The sequence below is a fragment of the Anastrepha obliqua genome, chromosome 3, assembly GCF_027943255.1.
Source record: "Anastrepha obliqua isolate idAnaObli1 chromosome 3, idAnaObli1_1.0, whole genome shotgun sequence".
Classification (NCBI taxonomy): Eukaryota; Metazoa; Arthropoda; class Insecta; order Diptera; family Tephritidae; genus Anastrepha; species Anastrepha obliqua.
The window spans coordinates 65405817-65426332 of record NC_072894.1 but is presented as its reverse complement, the minus strand read 5'-3'; the positions used below and the strand labels follow the sequence as shown (position 1 = coordinate 65426332).

General features: G+C 35.2%; 2 protein-coding genes across 2 annotated transcripts; one reads left to right on the top strand and one right to left on the bottom strand.

Moving 5' to 3' along the window:
* The first annotated feature begins 200 nt into the window (after nt 1-200).
* Nucleotides 201-4977, top strand: LOC129241327 (uncharacterized). Its single transcript, XM_054877586.1, has 2 exons — nt 201-355; nt 4515-4977. The coding sequence occupies exons 1-2, from the start codon at nt 270-272 to the stop codon at nt 4840-4842; spliced, it is 414 nt and encodes a 137-aa protein (XP_054733561.1). The 5' UTR covers nt 201-269; the 3' UTR covers nt 4843-4977.
* A 198-nt stretch (nt 4978-5175) lies between these two features.
* On the bottom strand, nt 5176-18663 carry LOC129242669 (tryptophan 5-hydroxylase 1-like). Its single transcript, XM_054879454.1, has 9 exons — nt 18457-18663; nt 18153-18362; nt 11198-11342; nt 10953-11118; nt 10803-10853; nt 10338-10619; nt 10138-10264; nt 5842-6074; nt 5176-5711 (listed from the first exon to the last, which is right to left on the bottom strand). Exons 1-9 carry the CDS (start codon nt 18556-18558, stop codon nt 5414-5416), a joined length of 1614 nt encoding a protein of 537 aa, XP_054735429.1. The 5' UTR covers nt 18559-18663; the 3' UTR covers nt 5176-5413.
* Nucleotides 18664-20516: the final 1853 nt, after the last annotated feature.

The window sequence follows — 20516 nt, the reverse complement described above, 5'->3', positions numbered from 1 at the left end:
AAATTTTAAATTAAGTGAACTCTCACATACAATGCTTATCATGTATTAGAAATAAATCAAATACAAATTTTAAGTTCATATTAAAACAAAAAAAATCTTCTTAGAAAAAAAAATAAATATTAATCGCCTTTGCACTAAAAATATACAAAAATCAAACTAAATAAAAAATATTTCGAAGTGATTATCAAAATCGATTCGTGAGCTCGTGAACGCGTAATTGAAAAAGTTTTAAAATCAATAAGGGCAGGAAACAATCGAAGTCGGATCGTATGACTTTAAAGGATTTAGAAATAGTAGTGAGCGAACTAGGGGTGTGTGACGGCGCATCCGGCAAAATGATGTCCAGAACTTTTAGGTGAGTCAGAAAAATTATCGGAAATTTATGCGCAAGCACGTGAACATGTATATGTACTTACATACATATGTATGTAGTTGTATACGCACCTATGTATGTGTAAGTAATCAGTTACGTATTTAAAGTGAGTAGCCAAGCAATTAACATGCGAATGATGAGCATTTTTTAACAATAATATTCTTTCGTTTCAAGGCACTTTGATTTATTAAAAATCATTATCCTGTTTCTTTAAAAAATTTCGATATTCTGCATTAATCCTCCTTGTTTTCTATCATCACCTCTTATCGGAGGCGTCCCTTGAAGTGTTTGAGAGAAAGATTCTGGGGAGGGTTTTTGAACCTTTGCACGTTAGCGACGGCGAGAATTGCAGGCGTTGAAACAATGAGCTGTATGAGCTTTACGACGCATAGCGCAGCGAATAAAGATCAAGCGGCTTCATTGGCTGCGTCATATCGTCCGAATGGATACAAACGCTGCGGCTTTCTAAGTACTCGATGCGGTACCAGCTGGTAGTAGCGAAGGAAGAGGAGGCTTCATTTGCGTTGGAAAGATCGATTAAAGAAGGTCTTAGCTTCACTTGGTGTGTCCACCTGGCGCCGGTTAGCACGAGAAAAAATTGACTGGCGCGCTTTGTTAAACTCGGCCAAAATCGCGGAAGCAGTTATCACGCCAATCAAGAAGAAGAAGTGTTAGGAATTAAAGCAATGATTTTAAATACTATCAGATACCCGCTATAGGTATGTGATCCGAAAAGTTTCCAGGGCATGTCAAAAGAGGTGAAAAAACACACTCGCGTAATTTCAAGACCCACTCATATTTCTAATTATTTATTATATGTTCATACATATATACGAATATGAATATTAAAAAAAAATAATTTTTAAGAATTACCTAATTTCTTTTTACCACGGTATCGCATCGGATGCTAAGGAGCTTTGCTGTAACATGGAATCCATGGATTTTTTCTCACATATTACAAAATACTTACCTATGCTCTCAAGCAGTAGCTGGAATACGACCAAATAATGTAACGAGATCATGACACACGAAAATGATGGAGTCCCGCCTCGAAGGCAGTTTGGTTGACACTTGAGCGATTCCATGTCAAGTCAATTTTCGTTTCTTTACCACCTTCAGTAAAGTATTTGACATCATCTGTTTCTCACGGTTGCTTTTCCTGACGCACGTCAAGCTCCTCAACTGACAATTAAAAAATGGAAATGATGGTGTCCTCCGTGGCAGCGCCCCATACAACGGTAAGGTCACAGCTACTCTCGAAGGCGGCCAGGTACTCGAGAGGGAAGCTCTGTTAGCGATGCAAATGTTTTAATTCCCTGCACCATTCAGTCCTTGGCACGATTTCAAGCACACCTTGAATTTTGAATTAGTTGTGTTTTAGTTTTCGGAATCTTTCCAAGAACCTACCCAACACGGTTGAACCTGGCATGGCATAGCTCCTTGGTTCATTGACCCAACTTAAGCCCTTTCACCGCAGCAAGGTATACAACCGTCGAAAGGGCCGAGTAAAGTAAGAAGTAAACCGAAAAAAAATGTAAAACAATTTAATAATTTTGAGATATGTTTAATGTATTAATTGTTTTTTTTAAGTGAAATATTATATATTCCGTTCTTTCTAAAAAAATTTTAAATATAAATTTTGTTTTTAATTCTTTAGGGTAAAATATACTTTTTTATTTTTTTTTGGAAAAAAAAATTGTTTTTTTAGTTCATGAGAAACTTTTTTTTCTTGTTTGTTATTTTTGAAAAATACCCTTCGCAGATGTTTGTCTGTTTTTAATAGTTATGATTTATTCTAAAAAAAAGAAAATTTTTAAATATTGTAAAAAGAACGGAAGATATTTAATTTTAAAAATTCTATACCAAATCCCTTAATATCAAATAATTTTAGAAATTATTAAGTTTTTATTATATTCAAGTCTACTATACCAAATTTAGAAGAATTTATTTATTTAATTAATTAATAAAAATCTTTTAATACGACAATACCTAAAGTACCTCGATCACTTGTCATGGAATCGCTCACTTGTAAAATTGTATATTATATTATTACTTTCAACAGGTGATAAACGAAATGTGGGTGCACTTATGTGTACATACATATAAGTAAATAAATACCTTTGCACACACAAATGCACATTTGTGACGTTGCTATCGCGTGTTTTCTATTCAGCTAGACTCCAAAGTCTATTAGTGAACCACTTGAATTTTTGTTTCGATTTCTTTAACCACATTTTGAGCTCTGTGATGCATTCTTTTATTGCGTACTCATTCTGAGGTTATTACAGATACTTTTATAGTATTCAAGCACATTTTTGTGACGATATTTGGAATAATTTCTTTCTTTTGCATTTAAAAGTTTTAGGGGGATATTGTTATACGTTCTAATATCCTTTAACTGAGGGGTATGAAACTTTTATGATGTAACATTTTCCAGGCTCTGAAGCTATTAAAAGAAATATTCTTCGTTTTTAAACCTTTTAGAGTTACCTTTGGCCGATAGTCTTATTTATTTACATTATTTATTTTTTTATTAAAAAACTTTAAAAAACCGATTTTTAGAGTATCAAATTCAAAACCGCGCCATTTATCCATTTTTTTATTCTAGTACGGGTACGATAGTAGATTAATAATTTTTTTGGATTTTGTAGGGGAGAATGGGGAGTTGTGAGACGGGTTTTGTTTTTGGACCCGTATTACTCAAAATCTTAATATTCTGCATATGTCAACGATGGAATCTTTAGTCAATGAATACTGGAAGCTATTGGTATGGCCTATTTAACAAAACTACAATTTTCCTTAAAATTAAAATTGTATATAATAATATAAAATATAATAATATACAAAATACAAAATACAAAAATGTGGGGAGTTGTGAGACACCATGGTTTAAATCAATAAAAATGACTTATTTTAGTTGTTAATTCTTTATTAAGATGAAAAATAAAAAAGAAAAGACAATTGTTATAAAAAAGTGTATAAAAAATGCAATGCCATCAATCTGATGATTCGCAGTGAGAACATGTATAATAACCAGTTCGTAAATTGGCACACTTTAGGTGCACAGCTCGATCGCATACATTGCAATGAAAAACAATAAAAACTCAAATTTATCCAAAAATTTCATGATATATATACAAACAATGCATGAATATTGCGAGGTACTTATGAAAGATGCGTTAAAACGTCGAAAAAAACGGTGTCTCGCAACTCCCCACATTTGTTGTCTTACAACTCCCCAAATCGTTTTTTTTATAAATGGCCGCGTAGTCATAAACACATCGAACGTTCATGCACAAGTGAATGTGAAAATTCAAAGCTAATAGGACAATTAATAATTTGTATATACATATTAACATTTGCAATTTGCTTCAACAACTGATCGAATGTATCGCAAAACAAATGATGAAAAAAACTTACCGAGAAATTCCAAAACACAGTAACTGGAGAGACGCGCCGAATGCGGATAAATATGACCAATGCTAGCTGAAAAGTGAGATCGCATTGAGAACACTTGTTGACACTTAAAATCGAATGTAAACAAATGAATAATGCCAAAAGGTAACAATGTCTCACAACTCCCTGTGTCTCACAACTCCCCATTTTCCCCTACTCATATTAAAAAAGTTACGTACTAAGGTGAATCTCGACATCCAGATTACGTTAAAATATCTTGAAATTCCTGAATACAAATTTTCCGTTAATATTGGTATCCGTAACAATCACGCATATACTCGCATATACCTGTCTCGTAGTTTGGGTTGCAATAAACACTAAGTACTGAGCGGAGCCATTTATTTTTTAACTGCATGCAGAGTTCAAAGTTCCCGCTGCGATAGTGCCTTTTGTCAAACTATGCTTGTATGCATGTGGCAGTGCAGTAAATATTATAAATATCAAGTGGAGTCAAACGTGCTCCAACACATGTGTACGAGTATGTGCCTAAAATCCTTATCAGTAATATACATATTTATATTTTTTTCATAATTTTTCGTTTGTTTGTTCTGTTTGAAGCATTTGCGCTTGGCTACAGAAGTATCCGCATTTATTATTGTACAAGCATAATTACAGACACTTTTTCGATTGATTATTTACGCTCATTTATCTCTCTCTCTTTCTCTCTCAATAACATATTTTCCAGATACTTCAAACTGATGTATATTGTGGCGGGTATTTTAATGAGTAACGAAAAAGTTTGCCAATCTGTCGACCAAATGCAAATCACGCCTCGTGTCGAAGTGAAGAAGATTCTCAAGCCACAGAAAGTATATAAGGGAGTCGAAAATGTATCCAGAAATTGGTTCCGTAGTTCCTATTGTTTCATAGTGAGCCGAATTAAACGGCGAGTTTCGCCATTATTAAGCATCTTCAACATATGGACCATACCCAAATACTTGGTGGACTGCTCGACAAATTACATCAACAAACAATTCATTGGCAACGATTGTGATATGATTTATAATAAATAATTTATCTAAGCAAAAATTAATATTTAATTATTTAATTAAACAAAAAATTGGTACACCTCTTGATTACTAAAGGGATATATCAAATCTAATTTTTATATATTTTTCCTATCATATACTTACTTGTGAAAATTTTACTTTTAGAGCACTATACAAATATGCATGATAAGCATAGGAAGTTAATTAAATTTAAATTTAAATTAAGTATAAATTATTAAGAACCCGTAGACGATTGGAATGCTAACTTTTCTCATATACTTTAAGATTTATTTTCTCCAACATTAAAACATTTCCAATTTGTATGTGTGTGTAGTTTAATTTTATTATTGCCAAAATATTACATAAAGACGGAAATTTTTTAATAAATTCTTCTATACATACATACATCCATTTACTGAGTAATTTTTATTATCAAATAAAATTTCTCTACGAGTAATAGGTATGATTTTTATTTTTGTTTTTCTTTTCGTTTTTAAATTTTAGTGCTTTCCCTAAGAATTTGTCCATATTCAAACATACATACTTTCATCGTGATCCATCGTTGCAGCCATTTTCGCATAACATTTAACGTCCTCTATTCACCTACCGAGTGCTGCGAGTTATCTGAATTGTCTGGACTTACATTGGAGCTGCACGGAGTTCTGTCACCACGCACATTTAGCGTTGTCTGCAGCATATTAGCAATGCTATCTACGTCCAATTGTTCGTCGTTTGCCGAAATCTTACGCATAGCTTGACAAACCAAGCTCAAATCGCCCTTGAGCTCACTTACAAACGCAGTGATCTTCTGCGCATTCGATAGTACCTCCACCTCTTGAGTATATGGATTATAGCGCACGCCGAAAGGACGCTGGATGCTGTCGGCAAAGTTTCTGCAATGCATAAAATTCGTGTAGTTAAGTAAAACTCTGAACTGTTTAATGATGGTTTTTCATTGCGTCATCTATTTAACAACAACGCAAAAAAACACACACGAAATTCTAACGATTTGTATCACCATACCTCATCTGCTCTTTGGCCTCCTCGAATGAATCTGTGTAGTAGTAAGCATTTTGATAGGATGTTATAATGCACTCCTCTTGACAAGTAGTATCCGGATCGAATTTTTTTATTTTATCTTTAGCAGTTATAGCATGTTGTAGTTCAGCCACAGAGCTCAATAGACCAGCGCCATATACCTTGAAAGTATTATCCTGTTGCTTACACAGTCCAAATTCAACCGTGAAGAAATATAACTGGAGAGAGCACATAAAAGGGAAATAAACATCTTAATGAAAGTGCACACTTTAAAGCGCAAAAATAAAAGAAAGTAATATTGATGATAGTAAGCCAAATAATTACAAGCATTAAAGGCCCAGCTCATTCAATGAATTAAGTAAATTTATAATTAAAAAAAAACTAAAAAAATGTACATAAGTAGTTATTATAAAGCTTTTGTTTTGTGGAATTAACTTACTACCACCACCAAAGCCTCTAGTATTTACTTCAATCAAAGGCAGATGTACGAGCAGGCTGACTAGGCACATCATCGTTATTTTCATGGACAAAAACAGATTTTAGACAAGGTTCCCGGAATTTGTCGGTGAGCAAACAGCAACCATGAAAAATTACATTGTACCAGTTTTTTAGATTGCTGAGAGAAGGCGTTTGCTCGCCGTATAATGATTTTAGTGCATCGATTAAAACTTGTTTGGTTAAGCCACGTCGAAAGTTGTAAAAAATAATCGTGCGAAAATGGTCACGGTTCAATTCTATTTTTTGCACAATGAATTTTTAAAACCACTGTAAACAAATCTAATAGGGACTACACAACAGAAAGTTTTGAGTGCGTTTATGGTAAAATATGTCAAACTTCCCGATAAAAATTTCATATGGCGCTTAAAAACACCAGAAGGCCAAAAATATAAATAGCAACCATCGCATTAAATATATATTTTTTAACACTTCAGGATAGGATATCAATTTCGTACTCAGTCATAAAGCAATTATTTAATTTGTATGGCGTATGAATTATCACATTGGTATTAAATTTACTCCAAAAACTCAAACTCAAATGTGGAAGATACGGTTGTCTGTAACAAATCCAATAAATTTGGCCCAAAGAAGCGTTTTTTAATGTTTCTTAAGTAAGCTTCTTATTAAATACATTTAACTCGGCGCAATTATTCTAACAATTTTTCATAAAATTTTGTATTTTCGGGCATTATTCATTTTTTTTATTCAACCAAATCGCGCTGTAGTATAATTTTTCTAAATATTGGGTGTTTTTTAGCTGCATGAGAACTATCGATATCGACAACTATGGTTTGACAGCTGAGAATGGCAAACTGCGTTGGCATTTCGATTCAGTAAAGTTTGGCAGATCGTCATAAATCGTTTAACGCCAGAACAAAGCTTTCAAATTGTGCAAATTTTGTTTGTAAAAAAAAACATAATAAATCCTAATTTTTTTCGAAATGAAGAAGGAGCTGTCGCTACGGTGAATGGCAAGCGCTATCGAGCTGTACCGACTAAATTTGTATTTCCAAAAATGAATCAGCTAAACATCGACGACATTTGGTATCAACAAGACAGCGAAACTTGCCATATAATGGGTCTTCCAATAACAGGTGTTAGATGTTAAACAGGAGAGATGATTAACGATTTTTGGCCGGTATTGGATGGTATTGAACTGGACAACGTTTATTTGCACAAAACGGTGCTACGTGCCATACAAGTTACGAAACAATTGATCTTTTACGGGAAAAGTTTCCGGACCGTGTTATCTCTCGAAGAGGTGATCACAATTGTCCACCGAGATCTTGTGATTTAACACTTTGTGACTTTTTTCTTTGGGGTCACGTAAAAAAGAAGGTCTACGCCAACAGCCCAGGGTCGATTCAATACCTCAAAGATGGAATTCGTGAGGCTATCGAGGGCATAGGGCAGCCACTTTGCAATTCGGTTATGGGATATTTCATGAAAAGGATATTGTCCTGTAAGCGTGGTCGTGGTGGTCAATTGCCTGATGTTATTTTCCACTATTAACGGCATAGATACCTCCCTCTTTATAATGAAATAAACATCCCTTCATCAAAAATTGAGCCGATCGAATGGTCCCTGTAACTTGTAGTCGCGACGGACATATGCCGGATATCCAAAATAAATGTCACGAAATTATCAACTAGATTATAATAAAAACATTTTATCAGGACAATAGTTCTGGTTTGTATTATCATTTTAAGTTCTCAATCTCTTTAAAAAACACCCGATATCTCGAGCCCATCGTCCCATAGCGAATTCCAACGAAATCGTAAACCTTCACGGGGTCTTATCGCTCTATTTTCACGTACATATTATATATTGTTTATTAATAAAAAGAGAAAAAAAAACAACTGCACTTTGAAAAATAGAAAATAGAATGCCATTTAAGTTTCCATCCCCTCTTGAAACACATTGCAAATAAATTTAATCTTTTAATCAGCAATAAATATGAATGCAAGTTTGTTTTCTAAATTAATTATAATAGACGTAAACGTAGACGGGAATTGAAATTTAGCACGACCGCTTGAAATTTAGCACGACCGCTTCGAATGGCACATGGAAAGATTAATTGAATTATGAAATGATTTGTGATATATGAAAAGTTTAATTGAATTACATATGTAATATATTCGGTTCATCCTCTTAAGAGTGATATATCAAATTTTGTTCATAATTGACGATTCATGACGATTTTATATTTTATTTTATTTTACAACGTTTGTTTGCTTGTGGCAAAGGGTAGGTACTCATTCGATAGAGCTCTGTTAATTGTATTTTTTAGTTATTCAATTTTTTATTAGTTTTGAGGCTTAGAAGTGGAATACCCAGAAGGCAAAATATTTTATAAATTTCCCACCACTGCTTTTCTTTGCTTTTCATCGAGGTCAAAAAGCTGCCGAAGCAGCCCGGGGCATTTGCGACGTATATGGAGAAGGTGTCATAGGCGAGTCTACAGCACGGAAATGGTTTGCAAAAGACCAAAAATGACGGAAGGCCTTGAATTTGATGAAGAAGGTTCGAAATCACTCTTGAACAAGATTCGCGAATTGGAGGAAATGAACTGCGATCATAAAATGATTCTCAATCACCTTCCTTCAACGGAAAAAAGAAAGTCGCCTTTAATTTGCTTCTCAGCATCTCTCCCGCCTTCGAACAACATGCAGTCAAAAACAATGCCTTTTGTACCGAATCGTCAAAAAAAGGAGTGGGTGGCTCCAAGAGATACGCCGAAGGCGAGAATCAATCCGGATTTCCATCCAAAGAAGATCATGGTATGTGTTTGGTGGGACTGGAAGGGCATGGCGCGCTGGGAAATGCTCGAAAAGAATGCCTTTGTCAATAAGGAGCTCTGCATTGCCCGGCTAAAACGCATGAATGAGGCTATTCGACTGAAAAAAACGTGATCGATATGATCAAACCATACCGCTTCACGACAACGCCAGACCTCATGTTGCACAAATCGTCAAAGCCGCACTTCAAGAGCTCGAAGACCATCCGACGATTACCATCTGTTCCGCTCCCTGTCATACCATACAAAAAGCGTTACCTTCGATAACAAAGAGGTCCTTGAACTGAAAACTGGCTCAACAACTTCTTGACACCAAACCAGGCGATTTTTGGCGGAACGGCATCAACAAATTGATCCAGAAGTGTAAAAGTATCTCGATTATAAGCATTTCCCGTTTGCAAGCACCGAAATATTGGTCATCTTCCTGCATACAGCACTAAAATTTAATTTTGCAAGTAAATTTATGCTTGAGATTGATAACATTGAGCAGTAGATTACAGTATTTTTAATTACAGTATTTTTAAAACTTCTAACTGTCGAAAGATTGGAGGTAATTTTTCGAATGAAAATCGACGCTCTGCGAAAAGAATTCATTGCGCGCTCAGGCCAACTTATGGTGTACATAACCGTCTACTCAATACGTCTGGCTACGTCAATAAGCAAAATTTCCCTAATTAGACTGAAGAGCAACCCAAAGCCATTCAAAAGCAGCCCTTAAAACGGATTTACTGCATCGTCGTTTCGAACGAAACTTTTAGGCATTTATCACGGCCAGCGATGTTTATTTTCAAAAATTTATACCGTCATAAATTTTAAAATTTTTTAGAGAATATTCTGACTCACGCTTATGTTAATTATTTTTACAAATTTTCTATTTGCATAAACACCTGTTACACTGTGCCAGGTTCAGCACTTGCTTTTTGTAATAAAGGTAAAATTTGTATAGGAAAGCATTTGTTAATTAAAATTAAATGGCAACTACCAACCGTTGCCAACTTTTCAATATCTGCATCCGCAGCCCCTAGTGAGGCCAGCCCAATTTCCTGTGAGAATTGTGCAAAACTGGGATTAGCGAGCAATGGCATATGACCCAAAAGTTCATGACAGCAATCCCTAAAACGAAGATATTTAGTAATAAACACATCCCACGGTTTCTTCTTGATAACAACAAATTTATATTACTCACGGCTCAGGCGTATAGAAGGGATCCGAAGAATGTCTAATATACTGTGTGCAATGGAAAACACGAAAAGCCAATCCGGACAAAAAGTCACGTGGGGATAAATAGCCAGCTACGGGACGTAGTTGAAACCCGGTTTTACGTTTCAAGTAGTTACTAACATCTTCCAACTGCGGCACATTGTCCTCACGGTAACCACAATACTTAACCAATTCCGGCCAATTTTCCATATACTCACGCACTGCATGCTTGACGTAGAGACGATGCAGTTCACGAAAGACGATGCCCCTGAAAAGTAGCAATTTAGCACCAATAAAATTCAACAATAAACTTCTGAAGCAACAATAACTATTCAGATACGCATATTTATTTGTATATATGTATGTCAGTACGCGTGTGTGCCGTGAATTGGTTTAGCTTTAACTTTTATCTGTTGTGGTTAGTAAAAAACACTGCTGAAAAGACACTTACCAAGTTTTTATCTCATCCGGTGTGTAGGTTACACGTGGTATTGCATGCCCGCTATTGATTTTGTAAGAAATTGGGTGAGAAAGTTTTATGAAGAATGGTTGGCATATCAAAGTAAACTTTTTATTATTGCATACATATTTGCATACTTACTGTTTGTAGTTGTTGGCAATAGATGTAAATGTCTCACGCCGCTTACGATAGACAGGATCTTTAAAGCCTGGATGATCAGCATCTAGCTCTGAGCCGTACATGAGTACATTTTGTGCCTTATCTAAATCAGACATTTTGCGTGGAAACCAAACCATCTCACCAAAGTCTGTCAAGAAACATTTTAAGTTTAGATTAGTAAAGGGATTGTTTTTTTTGTGTAAATAAACACGCATTTAAAGAGTTACCAAAACTAGAGCAGGCTGATAAGGACGGCGCTCGAGACATTGGACGTACAGCAGTGTAATTTACGGACTGCACCTCACGATTAAGCACCTGCAGTACTTTATCTAACCGTCGGGCATCACATTCTACATCGACCAGTACATCAGCCTTCAGCAAAAAAAAAAAACAAAAACACAAAGTTAATAAGTTTTGTAAGTAAATAAAGGTGTAAATTCAAAAAAGACATGCAGGTTTAACAGAAAAATCCTCATAAACAGTTAAGGATACTATTTTTAGGTCCTATTTGAAAAATTTGGTTATACCATTTTTAAAATACTCGATTTTAAAGATTATTTAAACACTTTTTTTTGCTTGTGCACTATGCAAAATAGCTTCATGAGAGCTTCATCAGCTACAAAATTCATAATTTTTCTTCAACCAAGCTGCATAATATAATATTCGCCTGAGTTGCCTTATAATGTATTATTCATTATTATTATTATTATTTATTATTCAGTATAGTCTCATTTACTCTTGTTCCAACGAGGTTCTATTGGGTATAGGAATAAGTTTCCGTCCTTTCACCACCAGATACACAATATAACCTTTGAAGCATGAATATTTTCTTTCGCTGTCGATGTACCTGGTTCACCTGGCAGGCTCCAACATTTTCGGCGCTTAGGGTTGTCATAATAGATCCATTTTTCATCGCCATGCAGAAAACCTTTTCTTTTCTGCCGTTCCAAAAGCATCTCACACGTCACCAAACGTCTCTCGATATCCCTCTACTTCAATTGATGTGGCACCTTGTTACCTGCTTTCTGGACCATTCTCATCGCGTACAAAAAGTGTTCGACATGCGTCTTCATCCAATAATTGTTGTAGTTGAGTATCTTTGAATTTTTTCGGTGCCTCTTCGCGAACTTTATCACTCACTTCGAAATTGCCACTTTGGAAGCGTCGAAACCACTCTGGAGAAGTTGTTTTTGGTGGGGCGTGATTACCGTAAATACTGTTCAATATATGGCACGTTTCAGCTGCACTTTTCTTTAAAAGGTAATAATGAAGCATGTCTTCCCGCAAATACTGTTTTTTCGGGACGAACATAGACATTTTTGACGTCAGATAAAAAGGGATTTTTACGCCTCAAACGAATGTCAACTACTGCGATCGAGACCTCACATATAAACCTTTGAATCACCAGTATATTACTAGAGCGAACATAAAAATAGTATCAGCAGCGACACCACTTTCACGAGAACAGAATTTTATTCCCATACCCAATAATTTATGAGTTCCATCCCTGAAGTGAGAATCTGGGACAGATGCAAAATACGGTTCATCATTTGGTGAAAAACACTTTGCACACATGATTTTTTTTTTCGTCAAGCAAAGGGAAATCGCTAGGGACCAAATCTGGTGAATGCGGTGAATGCTTCCACAATTCGAACTTTAATTCACAGGTTTTAGCCTTTGTTAAAATGCTCTTGTGACACGATGCATTGCCCTGATGAAAAAGTATTATGTTATTTTGCGAATTTGGATTTTTTTTACGATTTTTTTTTTTATTCAGGTGGTCTAAGTGGTTACAATAATATTCAGGATTAATTGTTTTACCAGTTTGCAAGTAATCCACAAACACAAGTCCTTTTACACTTAACACTTTCAAAATTCGTTCATAAATTTCATTTGCTTTTAAACCTTCCAAAAATAATAATTCAACCACTACACGAAACTTAATTTTTTCCATTGTAGAAAATACTGTGACACGTCGATACTAAATAGTTGGTAATCAAAGAATGAATTGGCAGATTAAAATGATACTTCACATACGTTTATATGAAAAGTGTACCAACATAACAGAAAAAAATTGGCTAGTAGCAACGCCCTCTCTTATCGAACCGCAAAACTTTTTGAACAGATGTAAGAAATAAGATAGCTGGCTGTCAATAAAAACATCAGCCCCAACCAAATTAGGTGTGAACTTTCTCTTAATGTCATGAAAAGAAGAATACAGAAAATTTTGAGTGAATATTCGATTTTACGGCGGCCGCCGTGGCCGAATAGGATGGTGTGTGATTCCCATTCGGAGTTCAGAGGGAATGTAGATTCGAACCTCGGTAAAAAAAATTATGGAAAAAGTTTTTTCTAAGAGCGGTCACCCCTCGGCAGGCAGTGGCAAACCTCCGAGTATATTTCTGCCATGAAAAAGCTCCTCATAAAAAATATCTGCCGTTCGGAGTCGGCTTAAACTGTAGGTCCCTCCATTTGTTGAAAAACATCAATACGCACACCACAAATAGGAGGAGGAGCTTCGGCCAAACGCCAAAAAGGGGGTACGCGCCAATTATATATATTCGAATTTAAAATATTAAAATAGACTGGCTTTACAGAAGCTTTTACCATTTTAGCGATGAAAAAAAATGTATCCCGATGGGGCTGATGGCTGTCAGAAGTATTGGAGAGATATTTACGAGCCATGCCAAACGCGTCACTCGAGAAACTTCCACGGAGATTCTCTTATGGCCTGCTTTTAGCTACCGTGTCAAGAAAATTACGGAGAGGTCTTGAGTAATGTTGTATTGAATTTCATTGAAGAATTTCACGGTGGGCAATGCTCCAACTCACAGCGCTAAGCGTACAAAGATGTTTTTCGCTTCAAAAATATGTCTGTGCTGTAGTGGTCCACATTTAGTCCACATCTAAATCCAATGGAGAACCTCTGGAACACTATTGCACCTTAAAAAAACTATTCAAGAGAAATTGGCAAACAGCAAACTTAGTGCCCTTCAGTCACTCATCTGCCACACATTTTTGTGTATTAAAAAGACATATACACTTTACATAGTCGAAGTTTTTTGTTTTCATCTTGTAATAATGATGTAATATCATTTTAACTCAGTTTTCAATTCCTTTGAAATCTTCAAAGGTGTACCAACCCCAGAGCAAAATTAGAAATATTTTTATTAGCTTTTGCAAATTGTATAATTGTAAAGCTTAGAGTACTGATATAATTAAATTGAAAGACAATTTTACAGTCTTTATTTATTTGTCGGAAAGCAAAACCGCCTTCAAAATGGTCCCATGCAAGAAAACCAAACGAGTGCCAAACTTTTTTGGCAAATCTCAAAACGATTTTTAAACTTTATTTCCTTAACGGCCTTCAGTTAACGCGACGATTTACCTTGAGTTTCTACTACGAGTATAGACTCGAAATGGGGTCTCCGGTGAGGTCTTTTAAATTTGAAATTTGAATAGTTAGAAATCCTGCAGAGCTAAGCTGTATCCTAAGCTGACCTTTTATTGCAAAACTGATAAAATGTTGGCGCAAAATTAATCACTCTATCAAGAGGTTTATAATTTTTGCAAGTGGCGTCGTACGCCAATCATATTTGACACTGCTGAAATAGATAGCTGCAGTACACAAACAAAAAATGATAGAAAATTTTTTATGTTCAATTTTTGCCTAAATTTTTCATATTTCAAAGCTTGGGAACCAAGTACATATTGCGAAAATTTATGTTCTACCAATACCGAATGTATGTAAAAACAAAGCCCATAACAATTTTTTGCCACTTTTTATACCAGCGCACACTTGTACACACACTTGTTTGTTCACATAACATAAATCTAAGCAGTGAACCAAAACGAAACTAGGACACTAAAATTCAAAAAAATCAAATTACATAAATGAATTATTCAAAGATCACTGCGTTACAAAAACGAACTTTTTTTCTGTCCTATGAACCAAATATACAATACTTTTTCGGAAAGGGGAGAAAAAAATAAAAATACACCGGCATCGGCGATTTTCATGTACACGTCAGAATTTTTTTTATGTATAAAATATAGAGCTCGCAGTCCGCCTGTGTAAAAAACTTTGGATCAATTTTTAACCCTTTTTCCGTGATCCAATCGCGCTGAATTTCTGCAGGCAGACTCGTGGAAATGTTTTTATTATGTAAAATTAAAAAAAAAAAATTGTATCAATTCTCAGATTTTCTTGAATTTTTTTTTTTCTGACAGTTGCGCTACTAGGAGACGTATACTTTGACAATTGTTTTAAGTTCTGTGGCTTATTCGCACCAAGTAAAAATTTTAAAAATATTACGAAAACAGTGGTTAATTCGTTTCAGAAAATATTCAAGACTGCTTTTGTTCCTTACTTGTGATATATTCCGGAAGTCGTGTGCGACTATTGCTATAGAAATTTATACAAGTTGATGGAAGGTCAACAATAAAGTACTCTGTACCAACAATTTGGCTGCCACGTACGGAGCACTGCAGCGAACTGTGCTACTTTTGCGTAACTTTTACTCAAACTAAAGCGTACCAATACTTAAAAAACTGGATCGTGAGGGCGAGGCGATTGCAAGTTTGTGCAACATTCATGGAAAGGCACAGTTGCCGTTATTGAGCGGTTTCTTGGCAACAAACGAGCTGACAATTATAAAAATATTGTTGCAGAAATGATTTCGGCATATGGCGAAATGGGCATATTAATGTCGCTAAAAATCCATTTCCTTCACAATCATTTAGATTGTTTCCATGGTGATTTAGGAGCTTGTAGCGATGAACATGGCGAAAGGTTGAATCAGGACATTGCGGCTATTGAAAAGCGCTTTAAAGTACAAGACATTACGCATATGCTTGGCGAATACTGTTGGTCTATTTGTCGCGATACTGACACAAATGCTTACAAACGCAAAAATAAAAGGCCTAAGTTTTTTTAAAAGCATTAAAGTTTTTAATGTAACAATTTTTAATTTTAATATAATAAAATTAATAAAAAAATTCGGGGTTTCATATCTCTATTGTAATACAGAGTGAAATACCTTTCTTTTGATACCCACATCGGCATATCTCATGCAATTCTTTTTTAATTTCGATCAGGTGGCAACCCTGTGAAACATTGTCAGTGGCAACACCTAGGTGAAAAGTCTAGAAATGTGATACACTATCTGTGTATTTTTTAGCAAATCTAAGTAAACTATTTGTATTCCAGAACTGCACAAGTTTTATTTTTCACATATTGCCATTGGCGTTGGAAGTTTTTAAAATTGAAGATGAATAAGCAAACATCGAGGGATTTAAAAAGAACTTATTGCGAAATACAATTCCAAAGGGTGCATCACACGCGGAAATTTTGAAAGAACCTAATTCGATAGTATTTAATATATTAAAAAACTATAATCAAAACCATTATTTTCTTAGAAAGAGTGATGCTGGAAGAGTTTCTAAAATTAACTGAAATGTGACGTTTAATAAAAGAGAACACGAAAATTTCTGCACAACATTTTAACATTACTAAATCACTCCAAAACTCCGCAATTGTGAACGTAAATTATCAGAAATTTTGCGTACAGTAACGAATACAGAGCGTGAACTCCTAGAAAAAATCACCTTCTGCAAGTAAAGGGTTAAACTAGGCTAAAGAATAAGTTTGAAAGCCGAATAAATTTTGGAGCAACGTTATTTTCACCGCCGAATCGAAATTCAACTTATTTGGGTCGGATAGCCGCAGTTTTGTCTGGATAAGGAAAGCAACAGCGCTCAATCCATCTAATGTGGTTGGTACTGCGAAACATGGTGGAGGACACGTAATGGTTTGGGGAGCACTGACGGCAAATGGAGTGCCCCCATTTTGTTTTATTGAAAGCACTATGACTAAAATAAGTTTTCTAGAAATATTGAAGGAGCATATTTCCAAAACTGTGGAAAAATTACAGTTACCAGCAATTGCGCTGATTGCAAGGGAATGGTTACTTTCCCTCAAAACTCTCACTCAGAACTCAAATCTCAATCACATTGAGAACAGATTAATGGTGAAAATTTCATAAGACTGAAATTCCAACAATTGAAGAGATATGTCATATTATTCCAAGAGAGATGTCATCAAAACTCTTGTAGACTTCATGCAATAAAATGAAGTTATTGTTTTGTTACTGAAAAACTTCCAAGTAATTTAAATATTTTATTATTTTCGTTTTATATAATAAAAGACTGAATTGAATACTTTAAATTGGCTTTTGCTTTTTGAAAATTGATAGAAACGTTCTCAAATTATAAAGGATTGAAGTCAGAACAAATATGTAAATGCCCCATTTGTACTTCTCTGTATATCGAAATGCTCAGAATGAGGCGAGAAGTCAATTTGTCCATGTCTGCCCATGCGCTAGATAACTCGAGCAAAAATTAATATATTTCAATAAAATTTGGGATACATATTACTTTTTCTCCGGGATAAGTATGTATTGAAAATGGGAGAAAACGGTCTATACCTATGCTCACTTCCCATATAATGATAATTGTCTCTTTCATCTCTGTTAAAGCAAAATTACTTCCATCCGACAGCCGCCGTAGCCGAATGGGTTGGTGCGTGACTATAATTCGGAATCTAGAGAGAACATAGGTTCAAATGTCGTGAAGCAATAAAATGAAGAAAAAGTGTTTTTCAAATAGCGGTCGTCCGTCGGCAGGCAATGGCAAGCCTCAGAGTGTATTATACCCTTTTGCCCTTCGGAATCGGCTTGAAACTGGAATTTGTGGAATAACATCAATACGCACACCACAAATAGGAGGAGGATTTCGGCCAAACACCCAAAACGGGTGTACGCGCGAATTACATATAAAATTACTTCCATTTGGTGAAATGATGAAAAATAAACGCGACGCAAATTAAAGGTATCATGCTCTCTTTCGATTAAATGCGTATATCTCGAGAACAACTTAATAAAACTCACCCAACCCATACGCGTGTGAATATTTTTGGGATCAAATAAAAGTCATGAACACTCCTTATATGTTAAGTTCTTACGTACACCCGTATGTCGATTAAATCCATCCATGTAATATTATGCTATAAATCTCATTGCCTATGAGTTTGTTTGAATCCAAAAGTTTACTTGTTTAAAATTAACTTCAAACCTTACGCATCCTTCTTAAGGCTTCTTTCCAATTGCATTGTTTCACACTCACCTGATTAGTGATTTTCTCCAAAGGTGATAATTCCAAATGTAGAACATTGATGCCTAATTCCTGGAAAACTTGCAGTGCTCTAGCCAAATTTCCAACTTGATTTTTCAAAGTAAAAATTATAGACACGCGATCAGCAGGCGAGCTTTGGCGATTTAAATCGGCCAGTTCAAGATTACCCTTTTCTGTACCACTATCAGAATTCGATGTATCCTACATTATATTCAAAAACAAAAAAAAAACGGGTATCACTAAACGGACTTTTTCGCGATAAATTTTTAAAAACGCTTACAAGACTGTGATGCACCTTACGTAGCGTATGCAGTGGACTGCCTTGCTTTACAGCCCATTCTTGCTCACCGCTACGGTAGAGCCAAAGACCTAGTAAACTTTTGCCAGAAGCGCTCATTTTATGTCGATTTTATAGTTATAGTTCACAGGATTTAAAATTTTCAGTAAACTTTTTTCACAGCAACTTCAACTTCTGCTGCAACTCTTATAGAATGCGAACACGCGCTTTCAGGTCAACTCGACGGGCCGATTTCCGAAAGGATACTGCAAGATCCAAATGGTGTGCAACACGCTTTTATAGCCTACATCTAGGCAGCAAATAATGATAAAATATCTCCCCTAACCTTTCTCATTCTACATTGATTGCAAACATTTGCTGCCATTCAACTACCAGCATTATCATCAAATTATTCAGTTTGCCTCTCACCATCATCATACTCATGCATAAGTAGTGGTAGCAGTAGTAGTATGTGTGTATATATGTTTGTAAGTATGTATCAACGAATATAAATTTACAAGGATATGAAAGCTGCAACTGATATTTGTACAGCGCGGGTTCTTAGCACATCTCTACCTCTTTGGAAGTGAACTGTAGCAACAAGTGAATGTCTACAAAGGCAACTGTGCTACAAGTGGCAAGTTGACGTGCTCAAGTTTACGCTGCTTATTCACACACTGCTAACTCCACCTACGCAATGGATGGCGTCGCACAATGGTTATACATATAGGTTACTCGTTTGTTGGCTTTGATTGGCCAAATCATCGAATAGTCAGAACAGCATACACGATTTGCTACAAGGCGCAGTGCTAAGAGTAAATCTAGAAGCACTTCGAGATGATACCATCAATTGGTGGATGACGTAAAATTGTTCGGCTTAAGCATGAGTTGACTGAAAAAAATGGTCTCGACTCATTTCACTACAACGAAAAGGAAACTTTATCATTTCAAAACCGTTTTGTTGTTTTGTTTTGCCTTTATTTTTTGGCTTTAAGTGAACTTTCATATCTGACTTTTATAAAGTAGTTCAAGTTTGCAACCATTTTCCATGCATACATACATACATACATACATGCATACATTCAAAGTTATGCTGGTTTTTGTAATGATGTATACTTGTATATGTGACCATCTATTTAAACGCTAGAGAAATAGTTTTTTTAAACTAGAAATTTATATGAATTCTTTTTAAATTTAAATATTTGTGATGTATTTTTAGATTAGCCGCTGATGGTTTAAACTCCTATACCTACATCTTTTTTGCCAAGAAAAAAAATATGTTTAATTACTTCAAAAAAAAATTGGTACGATTTATTCTATATATAATTGGCCTCACACCTTTTTTCGGAGTTGGGCTGAGCTCCTCTTCCTATTTGTGGTATACGTCTTAATGCTTTTCACAAATGGAGTTACCTACAGTTTTATGCCGTCTCCGAACGAGACGGTTTCTTATGAGGGAAGTTTTCCAGGCAGATATACACTCGAAGACTTACCATCGTCTACCGCTATTGAAAACACGTTATTTTATTAATTGATATTTAACGCCTGAAGTTTCGAACCTGTGCACTTCAAAATGGTAATCATGCATCAACCCATCCTGCTACGACGACAATATATGTGTAGAAGAGGTGAAATTAACTTCAAACTAATACTGGAAATAGCATCTTCTTGGTATACGTGTACATTTCTAAAAAATTGAAAAAGTCTGTTTTTGTCGAATACTGTAAGACCCGTTTTATGCGGTGGATACGTTCTACAGAAAAACGCATATAAAAAAATCCCATTAAAAAAGACTTTACTTGCCTTGAAAAATAGGGATACGTTCCGTAATTTTCCAAAATCGCATAAAGCCAAAACCACGAGCTAAAATTAACATAAAACCGCATAAAAAAGTTTGCGGAAATTAAAAGAAATAGGCTGCTTAAGAAATTACTTTAAATTTCTGAAAGAAATTCATATGAAAGCTTAAAATAAACTGTTATTCAAACTTAATTCATTTTATTTTATTGAAAAGTAAGAAAGGATTTACATTTTTAATCATTATTATAATCTGATAACGGTTTGCACCGTTTGCGAAG

Excerpts from the sequence above, each read along its gene's own strand:
- LOC129241327 (XM_054877586.1), top strand. The coding sequence starts at position 270 with ATGACTTTAAAGGATTTAGAAATAGTAGTGAGCGAACTAGGGGTGTGT. Across the intron at positions 356-4,514 it reads ATGATGTCCAGAACTTTTAG|ATACTTCAAACTGATGTATA; the intron begins GTGAGTCAGAAA and ends CATATTTTCCAG.
- LOC129242669 (XM_054879454.1), bottom strand. The coding sequence starts at position 18,558 with ATGAGCGCTTCTGGCAAAAGTTTACTAGGTCTTTGGCTCTACCGTAGC. Across the intron at positions 10,265-10,337 it reads CCCTTCTATACGCCTGAGCC|GGATTGCTGTCATGAACTTT; the intron begins GTGAGTAATATA and ends TCTTCGTTTTAG. Across the intron at positions 5,712-5,841 it reads GAGGCCAAAGAGCAGATGAG|AAACTTTGCCGACAGCATCC; the intron begins GTATGGTGATAC and ends TATGCATTGCAG.